At 35.9% G+C, this 19226-nt stretch overlaps 2 protein-coding genes and 1 long non-coding RNA gene across 6 annotated transcripts in view; 1 reads left to right on the plus strand and 2 right to left on the minus strand.

Moving 5' to 3' along the window:
• Window positions 1-585: 585 nt before the first annotated feature.
• Window positions 586-12504, minus strand: arl6ip6 (ADP-ribosylation factor-like 6 interacting protein 6). Its single transcript, XM_026259294.1, has 4 exons — window positions 11934-12504; window positions 11757-11810; window positions 11553-11685; window positions 586-2155 (listed from the first exon to the last, which is right to left on the minus strand). The coding sequence occupies exons 1-4, from the start codon at window positions 12214-12216 to the stop codon at window positions 2062-2064; spliced, it is 564 nt and encodes a 187-aa protein (XP_026115079.1). The 5' UTR covers window positions 12217-12504; the 3' UTR covers window positions 586-2061.
• A 278-nt stretch (window positions 12505-12782) lies between these two features.
• On the plus strand, window positions 12783-14357 carry LOC113093719 (uncharacterized). Its single transcript, XR_003287868.1, has 3 exons — window positions 12783-12843; window positions 12951-12997; window positions 13178-14357. It is a non-coding gene; the product is annotated as an uncharacterized LOC113093719 (long non-coding RNA).
• Window positions 13963-19226, minus strand: part of fmnl2b (formin-like 2b) — a 29259-nt gene continuing 23995 nt past the window's right edge. For 2 of the 4 annotated variants that reach the window (XM_026259293.1, XM_026259290.1), the window contains 4 exons: window positions 19116-19217; window positions 17073-17196; window positions 16705-16820; window positions 13963-15792 (listed from right to left, as the gene is read on the minus strand). In XM_026259293.1, the coding sequence (XP_026115078.1) occupies window positions 16729-16820; window positions 17073-17196; window positions 19116-19217 (318 nt within the window). In that variant the 3' untranslated portion in view covers window positions 13963-15792; window positions 16705-16728. The remainder of the gene's footprint in view (window positions 15793-16704; window positions 16821-17072; window positions 17197-19115; window positions 19218-19226) is intronic. The other 2 variants (XM_026259291.1, XM_026259289.1) reach the window with 1 other exon arrangement.

The following is a 19226-nucleotide window of genomic DNA, read 5'->3' on the forward strand; positions in this document are numbered from 1 at the left end:
CAATTTATTTGCCATTTGCCTTCATACCATATCAATATTAATCATCAATGACGTACATGTTTGTGATGACATGGTTGCAATTCCATTAATTCAAGCCCAGGGCTGAAACTTTAATAAACCTTTGTGAATTGGAGCTCTGTTATAAGTTTATATAGTGTACTTGCAATTGGTTTTTTTTGTCGTGTATCAGACAGATTAAGAGTCAATTTTGTCATACACAGTGAGCCGTGGGTGTACTTTTTTTATTCTGCAGAATGATTACATGTCTCGCTGCCCTTTCATGCAAACTAGCCTTGGGGGTGGCAAGTAAAAAAGCATCGGAGCAAATGCTTTCATATCGACTGCCACTCGTGCTCACTTCTGCGCTGTGTATTCTGAACCACAGTGCCCTTAGGCCTTAACTAGGATCTAGAAGCGCTCACTCTGCAAAACAGATGTTTCTATTAGTTTTTATGTCTCTGCGAATTGCAGCACATTATGGTTTTATGTGGAAGCTTTTTTTTCCCATTTAAAAAAAAAAAAGGAAAAACAAGCACATAAGTAATGCCAGAGTGAAATATTAAAGAACGAAAAAATAAAACAAAACCTGATTGCTTTTTTATTTTAATTGCAAATTTATTGCTTTTTGCATAAATACATTCATACAAAATTAATTCTGATAGCGTTATTTGACACAATATCCCACCTCCTGGGTAGACAATGAATATTCCAGTGTTGTTGTTTTTTCATCCCTGATTATTTAAAATGGCAGGAAAACAAATAAGCAAACCACTCAACCTCCAAATCCGGTGGTTTCAGGACAGGATATTGTTTGTGACAGTTGCACTACACGATTCAAGGCGAGTGAGACAAGGTTCACCTCAGCCAGTCTGAAACATCATTAAGAGAGACACTTTGTCACCAAGTCATGCTAGAACACGCTTTGTAAAGGCTGAAGAATACAAAAGCATGGACAGCGTGCATTAACCATAGCACACAAAAACCTCCCATTTACCTTAAAATACCTGAACATTCTAAAAGCAACAGGTTTTGAGGTGGATAAACTACTTCGGGAAATATTAAAATCTCAACAAACCAGAATTAACATCCACTAAAAAGAATAGAAATGTACTGAAAAGGAAAACAAGTTCTAGGAACCTGTTTGCCACAGATACAAAAAACAAAACATGCTCACACATGAGGCAGCAGAGCACTGATACTCCATATATACAAGACATAGCAGTGCATTAGTGCTAGCTGAAATAAGTCACTACAGGGCCTGCTTATAATGAAGAAGAAAAAAGTCATCGTGGTGTGGCAGAGTCTGCATCAAATAATTAGTCATAAATTAAATCCACACTTCTACTCACTGACCTTCTCCTAGGCTCTCAACAAAGCTTTAACACGGTCACTCTCCATCAACCCAAACACAGCGATTGTATTAATGACTTCCCCCATTAAAACGCTCAGTAGAGCAGCATCTTCCTGCTTTAATAAAGCACGACTGCAAAGGGACAGTCGTTTTTGCTAAGTGTAGTTCATAAAATGCTAATTCAATTTATTGAATAGATTTAAATGGCATCTATGTGTTGCCACAATGACAGTGAATGACATCGAAAGGGCAAAAAGCTGATTTAATGCACTGCTATTGTAATGGTAAAAAGCGGCTTGTACAGCATTATGTAATGAAAGCCTTTTATAAGATAAAATAACCGAGTAACAAAGAGAGCCTTACTTCACTAATTGTATTATTATTATTTTTTAAATGTAGTCCATTACGAAAAAACTTTCTTCGTTGTGTATTGAATTTGTCAAATTAGCATATATAAAAATAGGAGAAATCCCTTAAAAAAATAAAACACTGTACTTTATTGTTTTACTTCTTGTTATTCAGTGTATGAATTTAATTTTTCAACTAGTATTCCATTCTTTGTGTTTGTTTTTGTGCTTTAAAAAAAAGTTTTTATCTGTAGTTATTTTAGTAACATTATTTGACAGCTCCATCTGCCATTAAAGCAATAGTTCACCCACAAATGATGACACTTATTCTCAGCAGAGGATCCATTGGTGAGTCGATGTGCATCAGGTGAGATACCATACAATAGTGAGCGCAGCCACTATGCCGTTGAGTATAGCCATACTGTAGCCCATGTGGAAAGAGTGTCCAGTCATTCTTCTGCAAAACCAAAACACAACCACATCCAATGCATTAGCTCACTGTTGACTATAACAAAAATCATAATGGTTGAAGATTGTGCTTGATTTTGTATTCCAAATACAATTAACATGAAAATACTTATTTTGGACAAATGCATGACACATTCTTTACAGTTTGTGGTCTAAACGACTTTCTCAAAAGTTGAGAAATGTGTTGCTAAACTGCTTGTTGCTAAAAAAGCTTGAAAAATAGCTAATTTCAGATTAGATTTTTTTTTTTTCAGACTAGAAAGCATACACCTGCTGATTTTGTAAATAGTTCCTGAGAACATCATATACTAAATGACTGACAAATCATATACTACCAGTCTTTAAAGTCAATCTGAAAACAACAAACTCATGCAAAAATTGTTGCTGGGAGAAGCATTTATGAAAACAGTATAACATCGTCTCGAAATCTCAGACATGCCTGATATCCTCTGGCTGGATTAATCACAATCTGAAGCCCATCATACACCTCACAAATAGTTTTGTGGCAATCTGTCAAGTGCCAAGACTCTGGAGACTGGCTTTGACGTTTGGCAGCTAGAGTTGACTCCTTTAGTCTGCAAACTGAGGAAAACTCATCTAGTGTATTTCATCTTTTTTTGTTTAGGCCTACTACTTAGGTCTGGAGTACCACAAAATCTTAAATATAATTAACGAAGCGATTTGTTCGGTGATGATCAAAATTTACACTGTGTCTGTGCCTTGATGATCATATAATGGGATTGTTAATGCTTTATTGTGAATCCACCATAATGCTTTTCGGTTTGATTCTAAAGTAATCAGTTTAAAAACACCTCTTGAATTCTTGTGCAAAACTGACAGCTATAAATTGTTACAATGCTCAGCTGCTGCAAAATCCACGCTGTAAACAAAAACCTCTGATGCAATGGAAGTACTGTATGAGGCTCTGCAATCAATTCACTTGTAATCATAACAGCTGTTATAATATTCTAAATTATCTGATTACGGCTACATGGTGCAATACCCTTTTTTTACTCAATCAGTCTGTTACTCTTTAGAAGTGTCTAACTCTAATGCAGGAAGTTTAAAAGCACACGGAACAAACAAAACTGGGGACCGTATGGAACATAGACAAGGGCAATGATCATATCAGCTGGCCATTACCCTACTCTAGTGAGTGCAGAGGCCCATAAAAATCCCATTATGAGGCATCCAGATGTCCCATGTTATCCACTCCCCTGAGTACTCTTTAATGGCTAATTCGAACATGCTTTCAGAGAAGCAGGTTCAGGAACAGAAATCTGCACCAATGTGACAAATTGTTCATCTACTTAAGAATGCATTCAAAATTCAAATAATGCATGCTTAGACATTTCGAATGAGCAAGTAGAATACACCGCTTCTAAAATGAATAGAATACACCTCTTGGGGGGGGGGGGGGTCTGTACTGAAATTTTTTGTTGGCATAAAAATATAATAATACTATATCACACCCAAAATATTTTATTATTATTTTTAAAAAAATTCTTCACTGTGTATATTAGCACCCTTTGTTTGTTTTTATGATCTGATACAGCGTTTGGACTCGGAAACTAGCGCACGCTGCATGGCACCAAAATTAACAAGCAGATTTCTGAATTACATCAGCTGGACTTGACCATGACACATTAATGCTCATATTCAATGATAAGTCTCAACCAGACATATCACATGCTCAGATAGGGCTCTATCAGCATCTGTCAGTTAAAGACAAGAAAGGTTCATCTATCCCAAAGACGAAACAGACTTTTGACACAATTTAGAGCAGCCTTGACATGAAACATTAGGGAGCCAAGCTTTTTCTAAAAATCAATGGGGAAAAAACTGTTTGTGAGATGATAATAATTAAGGCCATCCATTCAGATAATTCACCGATGTGAGATCTAATCAGGGAATGACACAACTAAAAACCCAAAGCACCAATAGAGACTAAACTAATTTCTATTAGCCAGTTAATTCAGCAAATCAACTGTTGTGTCGTGAACTCCCTGATCCTTAGCTACAACGGAGGCAGATAATGAAAAAAAATGGAGACAGAACCACAAACAACTGACTGTGACCACCATATGCACCCAAAGACTGAAAGGTTGGGTTTCTATAGAAACAAAGTGACGGGTCCATTATACGTGTGTGTGTATCTGAAAACAAAAGAGGAAAGCTTCTATTAGCATCAGAGTCATCTGAGGATAATGCAAGAGGCTAATTGTTATATCAGCGCAGCGACAAACAGTGAAATCTGACATAGAGAATGCCAAAAGAACAGAGTGTTTGTCGGCCACTGCTGTTTTGTGCTGGTGAACTGGAGCTATGCAAGCGTGAACGAACAAGTAGACCCAGTCACAGTTCTGTGGGGGTCAGTCAATACCACCCCATCCGGCTGCTAGCTGGTCAATAGCCTGTTTGCGTTCTGAGCCAGCTGTGCAAGTTGGGTTTAGTACAGACATCGTCAAAGCACTGCTGTGTGATTAGATAACCAACTTGCTGGGCGATGGAGTGACCCTGGGTTTTATCGCCAAGCCTCCAGACACAATCAATAACGTTCCTCTCAAACAGCCAATCAGAAGCTGGCTTATAGATTCATAAATTGGAGCACAGCCTTAAACTCATTTGCAAACTAAAAGTTAGCAAAGCAGACACGTTTCAGCTGGCTTCAAATAGGGCTCCCTGTTTTAAACCATCTAATATGAATGAGAAGTTCAAGGGGTGCCATCCAGCATGGGTTAACTGGAGTTGAAAAACAGCTTTAAAGAGCTTTGCTACAAACTTTGTTCCATAATATTTGTCCCCACCATTCAATATTCATTGGAGGTTGTTATCATTCGACTGTCCTCTGAAGTCTTGTCTGAATTATTAAATCTAAATTGAGGTAATTTCAAAGTATATTAAATCTATGGATGGCAACAGCTTGTCAAGGCATCCCTCGATGTACATGTGCCTAATACCTTGTGTACATAAAGCTTCAGATATTAAATGTCACAAGTACTAAGGTCACTCGAAAGTGGAAATAAAAAAAAATAAAAAAAAAGTATGCATTTAGCAGACGCTTTTATCCAAAGCGACTTACAGTGTATTCAGGCTATCAATTTTTACATATCATGTGTTCTCGGGGAATCGAACCCCCAACCTTGCACTTGAAATACAACAGAATTCACAGTCTGATGGGCTAACAGCAATTCATCACACCTTCCAAACACTTCCTCATTTATGCAGTAGGTAAACCACTGAGGAAGTGTGACTAATGCTCTATCTGCACCTACGTTCATTATTTTTCCTCAGTGTCAGTTAGTTTACTTACTAACCATGGAGACAAAACTGTATCTAGGGTTTCACCAGCTCCACTGTGCACATTACTTTGTTGGTTGTGGCATTTTTTCGGTGGTTAACACTTCCTGTTAACTGCTCAGACATATGTAGCAAAAGGGAACACAGTCACAACGGTTTGCCCCTACCATTAATAGAAATCCGAATTATTCTACAAATGGATAGTCCCTCCATTAAGAGTCCATGCTATCAAAAACTGTATGCTTCAGTTTGTAAAAGAAATCCATATAAATCAAGCAGTTTATAAGTCTTCTGAAAAGGCACTTTGGAATCTAAACTGTACTTGCTTAACATGCAAGAAGAAACCTCACTGGTTCTTGTGGAGGCTCAAACAAGTTTGCATAACACACGACAACAAACCTCACTGGTTCTTGTGTCAGACAAGCATATTTGCCATATTTGTTGTTCTCTGTGTAAGTGCTTTGCTTAATGTTTATACTTGAGGTTGACCGATATATCGGGCCGATATTTGTCATTTTAATACATCGGCACCAGCCGATATCCTTGTTTAGTAGCCCCGATTTAAAGTCAGGCACGTCGGCAGCGGGCCCGTGTTATTGGTGTGGTGGAAAGTGCTGCTGCCGCATGTGAAGGACCCCAAGCCAAAACGTTTGGAAGATTCAACAACAGTCATGGGAGATAAAGGTAGTCAGAGAATTTCACTCTATAAACGGGGTAGAGAAGTTAGCAGCTCTAACAAACACTGCAGCGTGATTTAGGGCTACGTAACTCCGCCCCCCTCACAGACAGCAGTGTGCTTGGAGAGACAGCTGTCCTGGAGCTGCCCAGAACAGTGAATGACATTTGTTCGGAAGCATGGTTTGATACAGACAATAGCCAGGTTTCCATCCAACTCATTAGCATTTTAGGGATATCAATATTCAATTAATTTCCATGATCGATCGTTGTTTGAATTAACGATCAATTAATAACCTTAATGCTGCAAAATGCATCTGCAGCGGTATCGGAAAAAAAGCTTTCTCACCCGAATTAAAGGGGTTTTAGTCTGAATAAAATGCTAGTAGCAGGACTGTAAAATGAATAGATGCGATTATGATCATTTGATAAAATGAAGAGAGCGCCCGTTAAGGAGACCGCTGAATGCGCCTCTTTAAATGGTTTTGCTGTGCTCTTTGTTGTATTATAAAATGCAATTGCAATGTTTTCAAATGACACCATAGTATTAAAATTAATATTATCTCAAACGTAACTGTGGGGTTTGTGGCTGTGCTGCGCAGTCAGTGAACAACTTTTTTCACATCAAACATTTTATGCAAGTATTATGACCAGTACTTTTTTTGTTTGATCCTCTTCTGCAAAATGTTTTATTTTGAATTTTTAAGTTCCGCTATGCCTATTTGTTTTTAAAAAAATCCTGCATTTACTGTGTATTAGATCGTGGCAGTGCATGAGTGCTTGCATACGAGGACGAGCGAGCGTGGGTCTGGCTAGATGTATTTGGAGGTTTTTCATATTATATATGTATGTATTTTTTTTTTATTATTATTTTTTTTTTTATGTAAACTAGATGGAAAATCATGATGGGAAAAAACTAGATGGGAAATCATGGAAAGATCATGCTTTTCAAATGAGAAAAAAACGTCCTTGGCATAACAGCAGAGTGGACTGGTATACTACGGTCTATTTAAACTGACCTTTTATATGTTTGGTTGACTGTACTTTATTTTAATAATGAACAGACTGCGATGTAAGTTTGAAATTAGAATGCACTTTATTTGTTCTGTGTCATTTATACCAAACATGAATGTTGCTGGTTGCTAGTGTGTTTGCAGCACTACTATTATTTATTTTTTATACATTTTATTTTTTTTATTTTTCAGTTTAATTGATTTGTATTTATAACATTTTATTTATTTTATTTAAATGTATATTTAAGTTTACATTTATGTTCCAAAAAATTCAGCTTGATATATGCTCTAAAACGTTTATGTAAATTAGAGCCCGACCGATATATCGGCCGGCCGATATTATCGGCCGATATGAGCTAATTGCATTTAAATCGGCATCGGCGTTTATAACGGCCGATGAAACATGAGAAACAGTCTCATATTCTTCACTCATGTTATGAGTGTTGCATAGTTTGCCCACCAGAGGGCGGTCTGCAGCTCCAGAGTTGCAACAGCGCCAGAAATCCACAAAGAAGAAAGCGATCAGCCAAGCCACCCAGGTGAGTCTGTCGTTCGTCATGTGAAATGATTGTAGATTTAGTTCATACACTGTATATAAAAACGGTGTGGTAGTTCTAGTTAACGGTCCTATCATTATCACTTCTAAATATTCTGTAACATCACTTACAGCCGCTAATGCATTGCTATATTAGATTAACCTCAAGGCTAATACCATGTTTATCAGTGGAAGAGCGCGAACGTTAATAAGAGGTCGAACTATAAAGTTAGCGTTTAGTGCTTATTCTATTGCGGTGTGTTTCCCACATAATGACTGCGTAATGGGCCTTTCACACAGGACGCGGTATGCACAGCGCTTGGCCGCTGGGTTTAGCGTTGCCCTTCAGATACAACGCGATTTGCCCTGCTCTGCGCTATGGCGTAGGCGGAGTTTTAAAAACTTTTAGCGGGAGCTCTTTCATAGTCTGTTGTTCCTCTTTTCGGTCAGCAGCAAACATGTATCTGTCCCGTTGTAAGAAGCGAGCGATAGCGCTAGTCCTGCTGATGAGAATTAAGAGAGAAGCAAGGAAGAAGAGGCTACCCTCAGGCCCAGGGAACAATTTGGTGAATTCAGGCTGGTTACGTTACTCTAACGCTAATATAGCTTCCTTTTTAGCAGGCCCCTTAAATGCTTGCTATTAACTTGTTTGAAGGTGGTTCTTCTCAAAATTGACGGTATGCGGTATGACGGAAAATTGCGGTGTGTTCATAGCACTAACGTTAACCATTTTGATTCAGACTGCACAAAGAGAAGAGGAGAAGATATACGGGTCCGTTGTGAATGTGTCTGTGAGAGCAAATATAGTGTAGTTACAGTAACTACAGTAGGTGCGTCAGAAATGATTAAATCAGAGGGGACATGTAAATAAATGTGAGCTGAACAAGTGCTTTTTTCTTTTCTTTTTTTTTCTTACATATTGTTTCAAAGCAGCTTTACAGACATAACAGGAAAATGTTGAAATAATATTGTTAAATATAAGGAGGTTAATACCTATTGCTTGACAAATAAAAATATATATATATATTTCTAATTTTTGCCTATGTAGGAGATCCCTGTTTATTATTATTATAATTCTAATGATGACATGAGTAATGATACATGGTGATATTATTAATACACATGCTTATTCTTTCTATGTCTCTCTTTCTGCCCTACAGATGGCTGAAAAAGGTGAATGATGTAGCAGCAAAAGTGTGGGACTACTTCTGCAAATACTTTAACTTTAACTTTAGTATTATAATTTATTTACAGTACACACACAGACTGTTAAAATCAGCTTCAACTGGAAGAAAGTAAAAGTGTTAAATGTTTAAAATCAGACTGTTTTTTGATCGTTAAAAAATATATACTTTTGATGTGCAATTGTTTAGTGATTGAGACCGTAATCTAAGGCTTTTTTTTACATAAATCCCTTCTGGAAAATGGTTTATACAGCCCACATACATAGAACAGGCAGATATTTTGCCATTGAATGTTATGTAAGTGCAGCTTATAGGAAATGGGTCTAATATCCAGTTTATTTTCAAAATCAAAATATCGGCTTATAAATCGGCTCTTTTCGAGTTAATATCGGCATCGGCATCGGCCCCCAAAAATCCATATCGGTCGGGCTCTAATGTAAATGATTGAAATTTTTTAATTTAATACAGTGTAATACAGCACAAAATTAAGATTCGAGAGATGGTTCAAGTCAGGGCTCAATAAACGATGATAAGTTTAGAAATGTTGTGCATTCACTTATTATTAATGTGACATTTTAACATGCAACTGAAGGGGAAAACTAAGGACATATATTACGTAAGCAAAAAAAATAGTTTCATTTTTTGAGTGAACTCACAAATCCACACCTCCAAAAAAGAAGAAGTATAAAAAAAATAAATAAAAAAAAGCCAGCTAAATGAAAGTCAAAAAAAGCAATACTAAAAAAAGTTTAGGCAAATTTTCCTCGCTTTTCACTTCTCCAAGTGCATAAGCAGTTTGGGTAAAAGACATTTAGGCATATTTGATGGAGCTTGGAGCCACACAAAATCCCTGAGGACCAATTCTGGGACAGTTTTTGAATGTTCCGCTTGGTGCAAGTATTCAGGTCTGGTGATGAAAAGCAATTACAGGAAAATTGCTTTTCTGTTCTCCTCGGTCTGTGCTCTCGGCCCGGCCGAGTCAAACCAGCACAAAGAGAAAAGAACAATTTTCTATTTGACCAGCTGACAAGCTTCTAAGGCACTGACAGCTTAAAACAAAATAGAAAAAATGGGTGAATAACCTCAGACCAGAGGAACAGCCTTGATAACATGTTTCTATAACTCTTGTACTCTCTCAAGCTATTACACTACTAAGCACAACTGGCAATGGGGAAAAAAACAGCTACTGGTAGAGACAATCAGACATCAAGGACTGAAATAATTGAATAGTGCTCACAGGATCAGTGAGATGACTGTCGCAGGTGCCGCAGCAGTAAATTAACTCTCTAGCATGATAATGGACAAATCTGGAGTGAAGTGATTTGGTGATCGATGGCTTCTACTTCGAAATTGAGTTTTTCTGATTACTGCAGAAGGATGTCAACTTTGTCATTTCTGAGAAGTTTCTTCTGATTTCTTTAGGGTGGACTTACAATAATTATTATTTTCCCTAATTCTTTGATTGCTTTTGAACAGTTAAAAACATGGAGCCTTTACAGAAGATCAATTTGAATAGGAAAATGAAAATTATGCATTTCTTAAAACTGAAGGTTGTTTGGCACCAAAATTTAGAAAAATGAACCAGTTCAAAAGTTTACTTTGTGAATATTGTGTGGTTACCTCGATGATGAAAAAACGTTTTTATGTTTTGTGATAGATGTTCATGGCCTTGTTTATCCTGAGGAATTAAACGGTCAGCTGCTCTTTAAAAAAAATCCTCCAGGTCTTACCAAGGATTTTGAGATTTATCCTTTCCCACTGAGGAATATTGAAGGACACGATTACAAAAGGTAAAAGGTTTTACTGATTCTCAAGAATAAAGAGCTGTGGGATTTAAACTTAAATAGACAATGGTTTGAACATTTTATTTAAAGTATTTTTTTTTCCATTTAGTAACTTCAGAATCTACATAAGATATTAAGTTTATACCACACGGATCATAATGTATTGTGTTGCCATCTTGAACATTAGTAAATGTTACAGACACTTGAATCTTAATATGTGACTCTGGACCACAAAACCAGTCTTAAGTGTTGGGGCATATTTGTAGCAATAGCCAAAAATACATTGTATGGGTCAAAATTATAGATTTTTATTTTATGCCAAAATCATTAGGATAGTAACTAAAGATCATGCTCCATTAAGATATTTTGTAAATTTCCTATTGTAAATATATTTAAACTTAATTTGTGATTAGTAATATGCATTGCAAAGAATTCATTTGGACAACTTCAAAGGCGATTTTCTCAATATTTAAACTTTTTTGCACCCTCAGCTTCAAATAGTTGTATCTCAGCCAAAAATGTTCCTATCCTAGCAAACCATATATCAATGGAAAGCTTACTTATTCAGCTTTCAGTTTATGTTGTATAAATATTTTATATGATGAATAAATCTGAATTTCGAAAAATTTAACCTTTTGACTAGTTTTGTGGGGCTCACATATAGTCTGTCAAAAAGCTTATTCAGGACAGTACTACAGAAAAAAATAAACATGCAATTTTTTTATTTCCCCTTACTTTGCTAAAATTATAAACAATTTGCATATTCTGCAAAGAGTATGAAAAATTATTATCAGAACTCTATATTGCAAAAAAAAAAAAAATTGACAGTGTGCTACATGGATGTGCTTGAATAATATTTGATGCTTAATTGTGCAAAGAGATAAAACATGCTCACTTGAGTCTGGCAGAGGAAAGAGGAGTTGGGGGAAACATTCCTGGCTCAAGGGAGTCAAAGTATGTTAGGGTCCAGGAGAAGCTGCAACAGAGAACTCCAGCCACAGAAGACAACACCAAGATACTCCAAAAACCTGCAAGAAAGAAGTCCTGTTTTACAACATTCAGCCACTGTTACAATACACTAGGTCTAATATGGACCTACCCAGGAGTCTCACTTCTGATCCATCTTCAGTGGTTATCCTCTCTGCTCTTAGATCTACAGATCAAAGAATTATTCTTTAAATTTAGCATATTTGCATAACGCATATATTATTAGGCACTGCACATGCTTGAAGTTCAGGAGAAGGCTTCCGAGAAATGGATATGAATTTTGTTTTACCTTTTAATACGATGTACAAAAACGAGATTATCACAGCGATAAATGAGACGATGACCACACTACATAGCACAGAGACTATTCGAGCGGGCCACAGGTGAGTGTCTCTCCAGGACCGCTGGCGCGAGGGCAGTCGCCCAGGCGTTGAGCTGCGGAGCTCGCTATCACGTGAAGCTGCATTTGTTTCCTCCGACATGTTTCTTCTTCCTGCTAATGCAGTATTATCTTCATCATCAGAATAAACGTCTAAAGACTGGCCGTCCTTATCTCTGGCAAACCGCAGCATGGTCGTAAAGATAAGAGTTTCTAAAGTTGAAATTGCTGGCTAGTGACTCATTTCCTGCGTTTTTGTTTGCGCGTTTCCGTTTCCTAGACAACTGCCACAACAACTGCTAGTTAGTTAGCACGCTAGTTACTCACTTATCAAATGATTCATTTCACTCGATTTGTATAACCCATGTTAAATACGTTTTATACAGTTTAACCAGAAATACCGCTGGTTTAAAGCGGATTTCGCTGAACAAAATGTGTAGTAATTTGAAAATTGTGAAACGTTGAGCAGTTTCAAAACGTCGCGGTTTGCACTTCCGTATTTCTGAAGCACCGCCTACATTCTCGTGTTGTCCAATCGTTATCGACTACCAATGCAATACGACCATACGATTGGATGTGATAACCGTCAATAAACAAAAATACTTGTTACACATTGTAAATCTTTAGCACAGAGAACTGTTTTATTTCAGATTGGTAGGTGTTATTAATGATCAGCCTGCTTTAATGTGATATTTAGTTTCATGTACTGGATGTCAAGTCTATTCTTATTGCTTTTAGGCTTCAGTGCTCCATTTATATTTATATGAAAAAAATAATTTGATGCAGACTGACCACTGACTGATTTGAATTTGTCACTGATGTAAGATATATAGTGGTAATTAAATTATGAATTAAATATTACATTAATACATACTTTTTTAGTTCATGTGTTTTGCTTGAGTTTAATCTTTTTTTTTTTTCTTACAGAAGTTACAGAAGAAACTGTGAAAAACACCTACTATGTCAAGTTAAATGTAATTTAATCAGTTTTCAGTTATATCATGTTACAATAGTTATAGTCTGTTCATTTGGATAACCGATTATGTTAGTTAATTAATTACTTGAGTACGTTTTAAAAACATTTTTTTTTTAAAGTAATTTTCACTGTCTGTAAGCACTCATCTATTGTATCATTTCATTTCTGTTTTTCATAGTTCTTTCATGGAACACTTCTTCAGCACTCTTAAAAGTTCCTGGCAGTGGCAGTTCGGTCTACATAGCGTGAGGAGTTGTCAGCTTTTATCTTTCTCCTCTTTAGTTCTGCATCGTGAGCTGGTCCCCAACCCTGTGTGATGTCCATTAGCCAGCAGACAGGATATAGGTATCCCACTGTGACCTGGTGGAACTGCTGAACTGAAATGGTTGAAAATCAGAAGATTCACCTAGTAAATTATTTAATGCTACATAAATTTTTAAATACAGAAACGAAAGCATTGTTCATCACATTTTTAAAAAATGAGGTTCTAAGTTTCACCGTTCAAGGATTTCAAAGCATTGTATCCGATATTTTATGCTGATCGCTTCACCCTTATTTTACAACATATAGCAAAATTTTAGTCATTTTATGCATTTTAATTTTTAGTATTGCAGATCACATCAATAGAAATAGGAACTTTAAAAAATAATAGTTTAAATTGTTTTAATAAAAGAATTAGAATTAACTTAAATAGATTAGTCTCTGTAATATTTCCATGTTTATTAGTAAAAATGCCTGTTCCATGAAGCTGGGGCCAAAAAGAGATAGCCAAGATCCTTGAACACAAGGGGTTGCTACCACCTTGTGGCAACATTATGTGCCCACACCTAGGTGTAAAAACTTTTATTTTCAAGTAGCTCCAGCATCACATTTATCATTGAATGTCCTCACTGCCAGTCCAGATTTTCAGTAAAACAAAAATCAATTCTTGGATCGACCACACAAAATAATCACTGTATTTAATTGTGCTGGTGTCATTGCTTTATTTGCACACAACCACTGATTCCAGTCAAAGAGATCAAAGTAGAAAAAAGTTATATGTGCCACTAGTGTCTGTTTGAGCTCTCAAGTGTTACGTGCAACCACAGACATTTACCATATGCAACAATAGTACTGACGAGAGAGCAATAAGTTGATTCACTGTCTTCACCATCAGATTAAATAATACTGTCATACTAAACAACATAAAAGTTAATAACATTCCAGTGATATTGCAGGACAAGTTCGTTTGTTTCAACAATATGTACAGCACCACAATGGATTAACAATGTAAAAAATAAGAGGCTCAATTTTGTAGCAAAATATCTGTACATTTAAAAAAAAGACTTTATTTTTTGTCCAATGACATGTCTTCGTTTTAAAAAACAGCAAACTCTTTTCCACAGCTCACTAATGTCACAGGAGTTAAAACCAGAAGGAGAGCAAGTCTGTGATTAAAATGAGATGTATTGTACATAAAATGTCACACTGGTTGTGAATGCTTGGTAGTAAACATTTTCTCAACATTTCATGTTATTTTTTCGTCTGCTAAAGGAGAGCAATCCTCAGTAGCATTACAGTATCAAGTCCAGCTTAAGATCGAATCTCCCTCGCATTTCATCCATGTTTTTTAATCAAAAGATCAGTTTAGAGATGATCAGAGTTAAAATAATAATAAAAAAAATTAAAAGTGCATCTTGCAAATCTTTCCCTCAGAAAAAGCTACTCAGTTTGGAGTTTTAGAACCAGAGGTTAAATGACAATGAAAATGAAAAGTGGGCCTATTCAAGGACTTCCTTTGGCATTTCTGCTCTGTCTTGTGCATAATACACAATGTCACAAAACTGAATAGAGTTAAACATAAAACCACAGTCTTCTTCCTAATGTCTGTTTGTAGAATCCACATTTTACTGTATAGGCCAACATATTGCATTCAACACTAGGGTGACCATATTTCCTCTTGCCAGTCATTGTGTGCATTTTTGTTTTAAAATGTGCACGGGACTGTTTTCTTAATCTCGCTCCCCATTTCAGACTATTACAGCCTATTATTAAAGCCTGCTCCCACAAACATTATAATATAGAATATAATTTTCACACATCAAGGAGCTGCATATCAATATGCAGAGTATTTAAATCACCTTGTATTTAGCTTGTGTTGGATGCAGGGTTGCCAAATCTATATTTTTGGCACAGAATTGGACTAATTTTAAACTGTTGCGGTGGGTTGATTTTGAACAGTTGAACAGAAATATTGCATGAATTACATTTGACTGAAATGCTCATATTGTTCAATTGTTTCAAAACATTTTGCTTTCTACCTATGATTAAAAGGTGGTAGAGGTTACGTTTTGTGAAGGATGACCACTGGTAGGAAGCCTTTTAGCTGTGTTTAAAATCAATATAACTAAAATATGTATTTTAGGAATGGAAATTACATACTGCCCCCATTGTCTTCTTAAAAAAAAAAAAAAAAAAAAAAACTAAAATATGGTCCACCTACAACACTCTACACTTCTTGTTTTCTTCATCTTGCTTTCTTTAAAACAGTCCATTAAATTGAGATGCCAGATCCCATGTAAACAGAATTGTTTAAAGTCACATTTATCCATCCTTCCGTTGTTTTAAGTGTGCTTTGTTTTGTTCTTTTCTTTCAGTAGTGTCACTGCCCCACCTTCTGTCCTTAGAAGTTGATCAAGCTTGGTTAGCAGGTGGTGATCTCCATGTTGTGTAGCTGAAGGTGCTGGACCTCCAAATTCTTTCTCCCGCTCCTCCTCAGGGCATCGGCCCATCGGAAGGGTTGACTGCGCAGGTCTGAAGACAAACACGTAAACCATTACATAGTGAACACAACTATAGTCTGGCCCTGCGGATATGAATGAGACCGGGCCAAAGATGGTTACAAAACAGGATGGTGTGTGGATGTATGGTTAGTTTTAGATCAAGTTAGTAGAGATGCACAATATTCCAGTACTATATTTGTCTTCGGGTGTTTCAGAATTGGCAAAGTGAATGCAATAGTTTAAAATTGGCCATTTATCGGTCTATAGTATACCAATTATTAGTATAGGTTTGATATAAAGGCTGATACTGAATATATAATTAGGCATACTCATTTCTCCTCGATCGATCGATCTGATCGAACTATTTATTTTCCCTGTTTTTGGATTGACAGAGCAGTGAAGTTAGTCTCTACAAAACAGCAATAATTTAATAAACACTGTTTAGATTTAAGCAATTGAAAAATAGGCAATATTAATTCTTCATATTGTACTTAATTATATTGTACTAATTATAATGCTGAGATGCCTACATTTAATTAGAGCATTTCTAATCTCATGTTTTTTGATGTTTTAAGTTATTCAGATAAAACAGAATAGAATATTTATCTGTTTTCAACAACAGCTTATCATATTAGACAGAACTGTAATATCAGTGCATCCCTACAATCCAGATCCTTCTGATAAATCATGATATGTTGTAAGGTGGTTACCAAGAGAAATTGTACTCGATGGAAGGGAAGACTTGCAACAGATTTTTAAATGTGTGTAGTGCAGGAAACAAAATGCAAAACAGAGGAATTCTTGTAGGCAGGCATGCATTTTCAGGTTTCCATCCTGTGATGTCTTTACCCAGGTGAATGGTAAACAAATGAAGGAACATATAGATAGAAGGATAGAGGGAATGACTGGGAGATGAGTAAAGAAGAGAGGGACTTAAAGGCACCTTTCTGAGGGGACAGAATTTAGTTTAGTAATGGAAGTCCTCGGAGAGGGCGGGGTCACAGAAGAACCGCGAGCCACGTTTGGCTGACCGTGCGGTAAAGGGGACGGTCTTCAGCACTGCAGCAAAATAATAGCCAATCACAACACAGAAACACCAAAAGCTAGAAGCTCTGGAAAAAGCACAGGGTCAGACAGAAACTTCAAGCCTCTAAACTCCAGTACGGCTAAACAGCATTGCTTCTACTACTACTGTACGTCTACTGTTACTATCAAAAGAACAAGACCAATACACACTTAGGAAAACGGATTCATCTGACATTCGTACAATCAAATGAATCTCTTTGGGCTTGCATCTGAGAACGTTCTTACCTGTAATGATGTCCTCAATGGCTCCATCTTTGCCTTCATAGACGTGGCGGCTATCTTTGCCTTGTCTCTTCCTTAACTCAGCAATCAGCCCCTGCTGCTGCCGCTTGCCCTTGTGAGATGGGGACTGGAGTTTGTGCAAATTAATAAATGATAGAACATACAGTTAGCGCACACAGTTCTGCCGTAATCTTCAAACTTAATATTTCTTAAATATACATTGTAGTGCACTCTAGAGCAGGGTATTGATGCAAATTGCATGATTCGATTTGATTTCAATTCACAAGCTTGCGATTTGATTCAATTCGGATCTCAGTCGCATTCGATATTGATTCAGCTACAGTACATGTCAGTTTAATGACAAAATACTCAATTAAAGCTGCAGTAGGTAACTTGTGTAAAAATATATTTTTTACATATTTGTTAAACCTGTCATTATGTCCTGACAGTAGAATATGAGACATATAATCTGTGAAAAAATCAAGCTCCTCTGGCTCCTCCCAGTGGACCTATTGCCATTTTCAGAAAGTCATTTGCTCCCGGTAAGAAATCAACCAATCAGAGCTGCGGTCCTTAACTTTGTTCTAAAATGTAGAAAAATGTATATAATAAGCGAGTACACCATGAATCCATTTTCCAAACCGTGTTTTTAGCTTGTCCTGAATCACTAGGGTGCACCTATAATAAGTGTTTATATTCTGACTATATTATTAAATTTTTTTATATTGGTTTTCTGTATTAATATATTTTAAAATATTATTAATTTTGGTGATCAAAACCGAATCTTCAGCATTATTACTCCAGTCTTCTTTGTCATATCAAAAATCATTTTAATATACAGATTTTTTTTGTAAACTGATGTTTTTTTCTGGATTCTTTTATTAATAATTAGTTAAAAAGAACAATATTTAATTAAAATTAAAATCTTTTCTAACAACATGATTCTCTACTATCACTTTTTATCCATTTAACACATCCTTGCTGAATAAAAGTATTCATTACTTTCAAAAAAATAAATAAAGAAAAAATGTCTGACTCCAAAATTTTAAACAGTAGAGTATATTGTAACACAAGACTTCCATTTTGAATAAATGCGTTTTTTTTTTTTTTTTTTTAGATTCATAAAAGAATCCTGAAAAGGTATCAGAGGTTGCAAAACTGTTTCTAACACTGATAATAAAGCAGCATATTATAATAATTTCTGAAGAATCATGTGACACTGAAGACTGGAGAAAATTCAGCTTTGCATCACAGGAATAAATTATATTTTAAAGTATATTAAAATAGAAACTGTTATTTTAAATTGGAATAATATGATTTGATAAGCACAAGAAACATTTGTAAAAAATATAAAATCTTACTGATCCCAAACATGTGAACGGTAATGTACATTAAATATTTAAGAACAAGTTAAGTAAAAATGTAACGATTATATAATATAATATATATATATTTAGCAAAATGCTCTCTCAAGTTAATTTTTTTAGTTAACTATCAAGCTATGATCATTGAATGGTTTTCCTGAAGTAAATGTAATGTTACATTTACAAGCTGTTTTACTGACAACTTTCAAGTTGGAACACTTGATCGTATGATTACAATATACATAATATATTTTAGTATGTTGTACAGTATATTTCAAACTTCTCATGTTCATTTATGTTTATTTTGTCTTGTAGCTAGTAGTAAAAACTTCATGTGCATGTGCATGGCACTTTGCTTGAACTAAGGCAGTTACAGTGATCTAACATCACATTAAAGAGTGCCAAAATGGTATTTATTGTTCAAATTATATAATAAAATTGACAGAATGTGAAATCTGACACTGTTTCAATCAATAGTTTGCTGGGTGGAGGACATGCTATAAAATAATGTGTGGTAAAGTCTTGTTTACTCACCAACTGAAAACAGCATAGAGAAAAAGATTAATTTTTGGGATTTAAGAATCATTATTGGTTCCTCAAAATGAAAACTGATACAAATCAAGAAACTGATCTTTTCAATCCAGCCCTAGTGTGCTCTACTACAGCTCTCATCTCATCATACCTGTTGATTCTCGTGCTCCTCCATCATGGCCTCCTGTTCCAGAAGTTTCTCCATCATCAGCTGCTCTTGCCTCTTCTTCTGCTCGTTCTCTTCATCCGCTTGCTAAAAACC

The sequence above is a fragment of the Carassius auratus genome, chromosome 6, assembly GCF_003368295.1.
Source record: "Carassius auratus strain Wakin chromosome 6, ASM336829v1, whole genome shotgun sequence".
In the NCBI taxonomy this organism is placed as follows: domain Eukaryota; kingdom Metazoa; phylum Chordata; class Actinopteri; order Cypriniformes; family Cyprinidae; genus Carassius; species Carassius auratus.